The sequence below is a fragment of the Quercus lobata genome, chromosome 4 (assembly GCF_001633185.2).
Source record: "Quercus lobata isolate SW786 chromosome 4, ValleyOak3.0 Primary Assembly, whole genome shotgun sequence".
Classification (NCBI taxonomy): Eukaryota; Viridiplantae; Streptophyta; class Magnoliopsida; order Fagales; family Fagaceae; genus Quercus; species Quercus lobata.
The window spans coordinates 71,176,801-71,186,911 of record NC_044907.1 but is presented as its reverse complement, the minus strand read 5'-3'; the positions used below and the strand labels follow the sequence as shown (position 1 = coordinate 71,186,911).

At 34.2% G+C, this 10,111-nt stretch overlaps 1 protein-coding gene across 2 annotated transcripts; it reads right to left on the bottom strand.

Moving 5' to 3' along the window:
- Positions 1–4,343: 4,343 nt before the first annotated feature.
- On the bottom strand, positions 4,344–9,747 carry LOC115984070. 2 transcript variants are annotated; one of them, XM_031106951.1, is made up of 5 exons: positions 8,874–9,747; positions 8,540–8,596; positions 7,265–8,134; positions 7,030–7,173; positions 4,344–4,829 (listed from the first exon to the last, which is right to left on the bottom strand). In XM_031106951.1, the coding sequence occupies exons 3-5, from the start codon at positions 7,778–7,780 to the stop codon at positions 4,530–4,532; spliced, it is 960 nt and encodes a 319-aa protein (XP_030962811.1). In that variant the 5' UTR covers positions 7,781–8,134; positions 8,540–8,596; positions 8,874–9,747; the 3' UTR covers positions 4,344–4,529. The 2 variants fall into 2 exon arrangements, with proteins under 2 accessions (XP_030962811.1, XP_030962810.1); XM_031106950.1 differs by lacking the exon at positions 8,874–9,747 and having other exon boundaries at positions 8,540–8,828.
- Between the last annotated feature and the right edge of the window lie 364 nt (positions 9,748–10,111).

Sequence of the window (10,111 nt, the reverse complement as noted above, 5' to 3'; positions counted from 1 at the left end):
TCTTTCATTTCGTATTGTAAGAATCTATGCACTTTTTTTTAGAATAAGAATCAATGTACCTTGAATCTAGATTTATTATTTGTTTCATAGGGCAAATCATGCAAAAAGTACTTTTACTACTCGAAATGAAAGAACATCACATAAACATAAACCAAACTGCTTTAGTCAAAATAACTACCGACACACTAATAGAGTAAGAATATGGGTACTTTTTAGAATAAGAATCCAGGGAATTTTTCTCTCTCCAATTTTCGGCAACTCCGTTGCCACAAATCAATTGCCAACATTTTTTTTTTTTTTTTTCACATCAACATTGCCACAAATCAATTGCTGTATTTTTTTTCCCTCCCATTTTGGCAATTCCATTGCCAAATATTTTTTTTCCCTTCAATTTTCAGCCTAAATCATCCTTTTTTCTCCCCTCATTTTCAGCAATTTCATTGCTTAAATTACAATTAAATTTTTTTCCCCACAATTTCGGCAACTTGGTTGCCACAATTGGTTTCTCTCTTTTTTTTTTTTTTTCCTCCCATTTTCGGCAATTTGGTTGCCACAATTCTTATTTTCTCTCTCCTCACTCCGCTAGAATTTCGAAAACTTGGTTGCCACAATTGGTTTCTCTCTCTGTTTTTTCCCCCTCCCATTTTCAGCAACTTGGTTGCCACAATTCTTATTTTCTCTCTCCTTACTACCCTAGAATTTCGGCAACAATTGGTTTCCTCCACTCCTCATGCGGGCAGTTCAACTGGCAGCTGGGCAGCAAGAATTTTGGCAACGGGATTATCAAAATTCAAATCCTACCATCACTTCACTTGTGTTTCCTCTCTCAAACTTTTTGTTAGAATTTCGGCAACACCTTTGCCGAAATTCAATCTCTTTCCTCAATTTGCCAAATAACTTTGAACAATACCTATATCCCAAATAAACTTTATTTTTCTGTAATATTCAGCCAAAAGACTCGAAAAATGATGTGTTAAAATAGATAAAATGACTTTTTAATTTGTCAAAATAGATTTTTTTTTTTTTTTTAAGAAATCCTTATGCTAGTGCTCTAAGTAATGTTAAGTTGTCTATTTTTAAGTAATATAAAATAAATAAATAGATGAGTTTGAAATGAGTTTGGAGTCATTAAATATGTGGAACAAATTTGATATTAAATTGCTAAAATTTAGTAGAATTTGAAACGAGTTTGAGATCTATATAAATTTTTTAATAAATTTAGATTTAAAATATGTAATTTCAACCCAAATATATGAATGAAATGCACTGAAACGGACCGAGTAGGATCCAAATGCACTGAAATGGACTGATTTGAGCCAAAATGGACCAAATTGAAAAGAATGGACCGAATAAGAACGAAGTGAACCGAATTAGAAAAAATAGACTGAAGTGGACTGAACGTCAAACGACTAGGTGTTTTCGATTAGACGCACTAGAAAATAGAAACTCCTAAAAAAACCAAAAAGACACCATTTTCTCTTCCTACTTACAATTGGCGGAAAATCCAAAGGAAATGGAGAATCCAGAGGAAGTGAAGCTCCACAGTGCGTTCTTGGCAGATTTTGGGGCTATTCATCAGGAACTTATGGATCAAGAAGCCAAAACGGCGCAAGCTGAAGCCGCAGCTGCTGAGATGGCAGAGACATTGAAGCTTGAACTTGTTTTGCCTATTACCAACATGCAGGAAGCTAAGGCACTCTCAAAGCTCCATGAGGAGTACGAATTTAAGGGTTCTGTGGAGCTCCTCCACCAGGGTCTTTCCATGGCTGAGAGGAGAGAATTATTGGAGGTCGCTAAAGCCTACATGCTCAAACTCAGTAACTAAAAAAAAAAAAAAAAAAAGGTATGGTTTTGAAGTTAATACTGTGATATAAATGTAGTCATTTTGTTGGGTTTTTAAGTAACTGAGTTTTTCCCAATGGCAATATTGTTATGGATTTGCACATTAATTGTTTGGTCAAAAGTTGAGTTATTGAAGTTGTACATAGAGTTTTTCAATGCTTTATCTGGGATTTGTTGGGTATTGGATCTTATAAACAGTGAAAACAAGGCTGACTAGTTCTTTCTTTGGTGGGAGTGCTATTGCTGATTCTGTTGAAAGTTGCATATGAGAGAATATTGGGAAATATTGAGGAGTTGTGAACTCTTTACTGCTTATGAAGTGATCTCTATTGGTGGCCTTTCTTTTAGCTGTCTATGCATCTGGAAAGAATATGGAGGCTTTGTCATGCCTCCTGCATGAATGAAGGATTTAGAAATTTCGACCATGACTGACCAGATAGCGGCTATGCTTATAGGAAAAGGACTGGTCAAGTCTTGCAACTTTGTTAAATCATCTTTTCCTCTTATAAAATATGTCCGGCTTTCCCTTTTTCCAATATGGTTTATTCTAGCCCTATTAATATCCTATGTTTCTGAACTATCGTTTTCAATTATATCCTACAATAATTTTGGTTAGAATCTTAATGATACCACTGCCACTAATCACTAACCGCTTTGAATCCCCAATTAGGCTGATTTTGCTCACCTACATCATAAGCAGTGGCTGCAGTGCCCTGAATAGAGGACTTGTATATATAACTTCTCATTCTTAGGTTTCACATTTTGCCTTGCTTTTGTTGACCTTGATTACTCAATTATGATTATAAAAGTTTGCAACGTCTCAGCAACAAGGTGCATCAACCATCAATAATCAGTATTAGTATAGAAATTGTCTTCTAATCTCATAGTGCTGGCAGTTGCCTTTTTGTTGTTGTTGTTGCTGTCGCTGTTGTCCTTGTTTCTGTTTCTTTGTCCAGGTCAAAAAAATTTCAGCTTTTCTGTGGGATATAACATTGAGTTTGTAACAGTTTATTGTCCTTGTCTCTGGTGCTCTAGTGCTCAGGTCATGAGTAATCCATTAATTGCATGAAGCAAATTACTGTGTATTTTGTTGCCTAGAAGAGAGACATGCTGCCAAGCTGCAATAATAGTAGAGTTCTCCTTCTGCTTTGCAATGTCTCCTTAGTGAATGAAGGGTTTTAGTTGAAAATATGGCTTACACACCTAAGATGAAAGTGAGAAGCATATATCCTTCAAAGGATTGTCATAGTCCTTTAGGATTCAGGAATGAGAACCAGGCTGTTGACACAGTTCAAGTTACTCCTACTTGCAAAATTGACATTTTGTTTTTGGCAAGCGAATGTAAAAGAGAAGAACACACCACTAGGAGTCAGCAAAAAGAACCAAGAGGTGTTAACAAGCCTACTTGCAAAGTTAGGGGTTACAAAGTTTGCATCAATAGGAATTTTCTGGGCAGCCCATTAACACAGCTTGAAAGAGAGGCTCGGATGTCCATGATAATGTACATATTGCTAGTGATTGGACCAGATTAGGATCATCTTCTATTTTAATGGATTCATTTCATGGTTTTGATTAAATATTATAAATCTAAAGGTGTATCTAGTGTCATGTCATTTATGTTATTTAAAATGACATGGCATGCCGTACACTATCAAATCTTTGAAATAAATTCTAGTAAGATAAGTTTTCAAAAAGAAAATTTTACCTAGCAAACTCCACACCATCAATTCATGAAAAATTAACACCATATCAAACTAGCTACAAAGAAGGAGCCACTTTATCAAATTGCCACAAACAGGAGTAAATAAGTAACAAGTATGAACAATTACCTTGTAGTCATATATGAGAAAGTCTAGGTACATAACAAAATGCTACAACATTTTTGTCAAAAGTTGTGATGGGTCCCGGTTTAGTATTTTATTGTTCTATTTTGACCTATGATGAACCAACACTTCAATTGTTGTGTTCTTAGAACAACTCGCTGCATATATATGATCAACGCTGTCCCATTTCTCTTCGAGTTAATTACCAAATAAGAGCCATCATCACCTCTGCTCCAATTCTGCCCCCTTCTCTTTGCCAATCAATTCAAGCCCTCGCTTAATCACACCACAATTATTTAGAACAACTCACTGCATATGTAGGATCAACTTTGTCCCATTTCTCTTGAGTTAATTACCAAATAAGAGCCATCTCCCCCTCTGCTCCAATTCTGCCCCTGCTTAATCACACAACAATTATTGTTGTTGTTGTTATTCCCGGCTTTCCCAATAGACTACGCCTTCAGTGGGGCCCCAAATTTTCATCATCTGATAATTTTTGGCATATATGTTTCTCAGTGATATATATAATATAGAGAACATAGATGGTCTATTAATCGTTTTGCTATATCACAAGCTAAATGTATACAATCTAAATCAGTAATTGACTTCAATTTGAAAGGTTAAATAACAGTTCCAAGTAAAAAATAAAAAATAAAAAATAACAATAAAAAACGCAATGCTACATTAAAATGGAGATTGTCAGCATTAACTATTGCAATTCATATTGCCCATCATTAAGTAGTTACAATGAAAACAGTAAAAAGACAATCATCACATTTTAACAATTAATTTGTAGTCTCTCTCTATATATATCAACTGGTACCTAGCAAACAACACCACTTAAGCTAATATTAATGACAATGATTAAAGTATAAGTAATTCAGCTCCTTGAGGTAGATTTTTCTTAAGTTGGTTGGCACGTTCTATAGCTCCTTCATTTCTCTCAGTCGTCTCAAACTCCCAAGGGGTTCCCACAAGAGCTGGAGATCGAGGATTAATAACAATCTTCTCAAGTTTGATGGCACTTTCAAGTAAGTAAACGGTAAGCTCCATGTCTATTGCACGCCCCACAAACCCCATTATTTCCAGCTCCTTGAGGTGCTCATTTGGATATTTCATCACCTTCCTAAATTCTCTTTCCATCAGGGGTTTACTCCATAACAACTGCAATTAAGGAAAAGAAAATAAGAATCATATTGTGCATGACAAGTTGCAAGATAAACTAACCATTATAAATCAAATTTACTGGTAAAGAACTTTAGACAAGTATGCTTCTTGATCCCGATTAAAAAAGTTAGCTATATGATTACAGCACTAGAAAACTATGACTTGCTGCAACAAGTACACTCCGTATGTCATTTTGGAAATGATAAAATGGTTCACATAAAATACATCGAACTAATTGTGAATCCACCTTAATTGAGTTGAACTAACATAAAATAATGAAGATAATATTTGAACTAAGACCTACCCCACCCCACCTTTCTCCACCCACTATGAATTGCTACATCTCATATATTACAAGGGTTTTGCATGTGCAACACAATATTTTAGTATAGTCCCCAAGTGTGTGTGTGTCAGCGCATGAGAGAGAGAGAGAGAGAGAGAGAGAGAGAGAGAGAGAGAGAGAGAGAGAGAGACGTGAGTGATTCAAAACTCAAACTTTTACTAAGTAAAATAAAGATACAAGTCAAGCCAAGTAAAAAGTCAGTCAACATTGACTCAGAAGTCTTGTAAGAAAATAGGAGGCTTAACCCTGATTTTTGGAGTCATAAGACTCATAATGCATCAAAAAATTATAAAAAACCTGAATAGACAAAGGACAAAGTTTGGCTGCAACCCAGTTTGGAGGAATTCCTTCAAACTGTGTTAGGTAGCACCTTATGAAGCTTACATGTGTCCTAACTCCTAAGTCATGTAAGCTTTTTTTGATGTATAAAAAAAAAAAAAAAAAAAATCTTATCTTATCTAAAAAAAAAAAAAATTCTAATATTTCAAATCAACTATCTCAAAAGATTACATCAATATACAATTTCACAAAACTTGTTGGTTAAGAGTTTCATATCCTATATATAAGCAACTTCAATTTTTAATATTTCTACATCATAATTTAAAAAATAATAAACTAATACATTCCCTGTGTTTGATTCACAACCATGATAGCAATAATAAAAACAAAAGACATGAATAAATCAAAATATACCCAGAAATAAAATATCACCTATTTAGTGACTTTTAGACAACAGGTTTGTGGGATTTGGGTAGCGTTTTAGCCTTTAGGGTTTAACCTCTTGCTAAGTTGAGCATATAAGTTTAGGAATTGATTTATGCCTTGCAAAATCAGAAAAAAGCAAAGCCAATTTGCATTAGGTGCACTTAATATGTAGGCTCACTAGTAAGCCAGTTTGCTAAATTTTTTTCCCCGAGCTTTCTGAAAATGGGATTGTTTTAAAAAACTATATCTAGAAAAAAAAAAAAAAAAAAAAATTTACACTTTGAAAAAGTGCAGCTAGAAACTGCATAACCAAACGAGCTCTTAAGAAGCACTTTCCCTTTGGCGCTTTGGGCTTTAAGCAAGCCTAGAATGCTTCACAACTCAATTTTTGAGGCTTGTAAATATAGAAGTAATGGCTTTATGCATTTAAATCATGCTAGAAAACAAAAGAAATTAAGTTGTACAAATTAGAAAAAAGAAAAAACACTAAAAAATGTAAATCGATAATTAAATTAGGCACAATGATGACATTGGACACTGGATACCAAAGAGATAACTTAGAATGGTTGCTGTAATCATTTATAATAATAATAATAATAATAATAAAAATAAAATAAATACTCCAAAAAATTCAATAGTACTAGTGACATTACTAGACTGATCACCACTGATACAAAATCATTTCTAGGTTTCATTTAATTATAAAGTTTCACTAAAAACACATCAACTTGCTGCTCTACATGCATGTCCTAGGAGATTAAGCTTTCACTAATGTTTTCCTTGTTTTATATATCACAATCAAACTACAAATAATGATTATCAAATTACATGAAGGGAAAATTACATAAGCCATATTTGGAACCATTAGAGAGAATGTCAGAGCAAGGTTAGGGGGCTGTAGAAAAGTTGAAAATTCACTTATGGAAGAAATTGCTAAACCTTGAAGGGTGAAGATGATGATTCTAATAGAACTCATAAAAATAATATAAATGCTCATGGCAAATGACAAGTCAAGTTCAAGAGATATCTTTTCAATAGATAAAAAAAGATGGAAAACCATAAGCCAAATATGCAAATAGCATCACCTAAATTAAAGAATGAAAGTTATCACTAAGCTCAAGTGGCAAGCTATGAAGTAAGAGTGGTCACCTCCAAAGTAAATTTCTCTAAGAAAGGTGCTGCTTCTACCATTGATATTAAATAGACAAGGCTCTCTCCATCAGATGCAGTAACTCTCCATTTGAGGTGTCTAAGATTGGTTAATGGTTGAAATTTTAAGAATTCCAATTTTTCCTGAATTAAACAATCGAGAAATGAGATAACATTGTGTAAAACCATATAAACATAAATGCAAGAGATTGAAAAAGTATGTTAAAGTACTTACATTTGGATAAATGCAAATGTGAAGTATCAAACTCTGTAGCTGAGAAAGGTAGCTTGAAAGAGGGCAAATTGCAGAAGTCACAGGTTTGCTTCCCCCTATACATACATCTAGAAGACAAGGTGCATGATTAACATGCATCTCAGTTTGTCTACCAACGAGGCCCAAAGACTCAAGATTTGGTGCAAAAATCTCAATACTTTTAAATTCTAAACAACGTATTATGTGTAAGTACTTCAACCGCAGTGATGAACCACAAACCTTCACAGTCACTAGATCATCAGAATCAGAGACATGTAATCTTTCAAGCAAGGGACAATTGGATAGCAAGTGCTCAAGAAGCTTGCCAGTTACACGTACGTTCATTAGAGTAAGGGACATCAGGGACTTGATGCAAGATACTCCAACAGAACTTTCAAGTTTTGTAAACCGTTCATGTGGAAATGTATAACGCATTTGACTCTTGCATACCCATGTTGGTGTAAAGTCCAATTCAAGCCTCTTAACTCTCTTTGACATTGCAAAGTCAATCCATCCATCAACGCGATGTTTAGAATATCTATTAAACTAAAAACAAACTCTGAACTGGTCTATATTTGAGCCTTGATGTAATTTTAGAATACGGTTCACCCTTTTTGCAAAATTATTTCTTTCGACTTTCAATTGTTTCTTTTCGTCCGCAATGTCCCACATTGTATCCGGATCATCAAAGTCCAAACTACCAGAGAAGAAGGGCCACGGATGTTTCCATCGGTGCGAAAGAACACTAGTTCTGACTGCTTCTTCAAAAGTCAAGAAAGACAGAATAGAGACTAGTATTTCGTCTGGGAACCGACTTATCCTATCCTCCAAACCCACATGGTTCCTCTTGCACTTAAACATTTCAAACACAAAATACACACAAGAAAATTTCAATAAAGCAAATACTAAGCTAATGGGTTCAACGTAAATTTTAATAAAGCAAATAATCAGCAAATGGGTTCAACTCACACAAGAAAGTTTCAATAAAGCAAATACTCAGCTAATGGGTTCAACTTAAATTTCAATAAGGCAAATAATCAGCTAATGGGTTCAACTCAACCAGAAAATTTCAATAAAGCAAATGCTCAGCTAATGGGTTCAATTTTAGAATTACAGTTTGTTCAAACTAATATACCACACTAGAGTGGACAGATTAAAAGGGATCACTGAGCCTAAGAATCCCTATAAAGTTTACAACTTCTACATTAAAATGAAAAACTTGAAAAAGGAAAGTTCTTTGAAAGATTTCATTTATACCTTATTGGAAGGTTGAACTGTCTTCTCCATTTAAATGAATATAGTTTGAATACAGAGCTGCAAACAAAATCAGGGAAAGAAAAAAAAAAAAGTTATTCAATGACAGAGAGCTGGAGAGATTTTTTTGCTGGAAACCCAAAAAACCTTTGTGATTTTTTCTTTTTTTTTGAGAGGTTTGCTTGAAAGAGAGAGAAGATAAAGAAACAGAGACTAAAAGGAAACGAAACGACGCCGTTTTCTTTCTTTTTATTTATTTATTTATTATTTATCAATATTCACTTTCTTTTAACCTGCTGAAGTCTAAAGATACGAAGAAAAAAAAAAAAAAAAAAACCTTCTTGAACTTGGTTGATTGGAAATTTAGATGCCATGTCACCACTTGTATCTTTAGATATTGTGAGGGTCCTTTTTTGGACGGTGTCTAGGCCCAAGTAGAAGTAAGGAACTTGAGCCTTTTAGTTGTTGTTTTAAGGGACTGGGCTTGGTTCACCGCAGTTAAATAGGCTGATTACAAACCAAATGGTGTACAGAGCAGGAATCCTACAATACATACATACTAACAAGCAAAAAATATATATACATGGAACAGTAAGAAACAGTAAATGAGCAATGTGATAAACAAAAAACATAGAATAAACGTTAAGGATCCTTAAGACAATGCGAGATATTCCATTACTTTTCTTAATTGTGTATTATAATATGCTCACTAAGACATATTACATTGTCCAAATAAGCTCAAAAATCACAAACTTAGATGGCTCTTTAAGCCTCTAAGACTTGTAAAGTTTGAATCCCTTTGAATTCATGTATGTCCTATAATGGCGATTTGAGGATACTAGGTGGTATTTTCCTTTCTTTTGTTACTTTCTTTGGGTTTATTTACAGAATTTTCTCAATGATTCTATTCTAATTCATTGTTATTGAATGCCCCTTCACTATTGGTTGCTTCCCCTTTTTATAGTATCATCTTAGGGTTTCGGGGTATCATTGATTCCCCTCCTTTGCTCCCTTGGGTACCAGAGCCAATGTTGTGCTAGCAACTTTGGTGGTTGGTCCCTTCCTTGTTTCTTATAATTTTCTTCTTTTGATGCTTTTTCCCCAAAAGCCTCTTGCTGACTTTCCATTATAGGGTGTCCCTAGAAAGTTGACCTCTAATTTCTCTTTCTTCAAGGCTTCTAAACCTCACCTTTTTCAGACTCAGCTTTTTGGCTACCTTTCCTTTTTGTCATTTTTCCAGAGTGAGCTGATTCCATCCCTGCCAGTTTGAAAGTTTTCCCAGCTACTTCCTTTCATGGTTCTTCTTTTTGGGTTCCCCGAGGTACTAGCCCTTTGTTCATGAATATGAGATCTATCAATTGATCAGCAATTCTTTCATATATTATTTCTAACTTTAAAGATAACAAATGTATGTTTTTCCTGTAAATTCTTTCTTTGTCAATTTCTTTTATTATGGAAGTATTATTGAGTATATAGATTTCTTTTGGAATTGGTGGTGAAATGAATTTAAAAAGTATATCTTTTCCTAGCATATTAGTTTTAATTCCTTCATCTGTTGTTAAGAAGGGAAAAAGT

Coding starts and splice junctions, on each gene's coding strand:
- LOC115984070 (XM_031106951.1), bottom strand. CDS start 7,780: ATGTCAAAGAGAGTTAAGAGGCTTGAATTGGACTTTACACCAACATGG. Junction 7,174..7,264: donor ACATTTGCATTTATCCAAAT/GTAAGTACTTTA, acceptor TGTTTAATTCAG/GAAAAATTGGAATTCTTAAA. Junction 4,830..7,029: donor TAGAGAAATTTACTTTGGAG/GTGACCACTCTT, acceptor CCTTAATTGCAG/TTGTTATGGAGTAAACCCCT.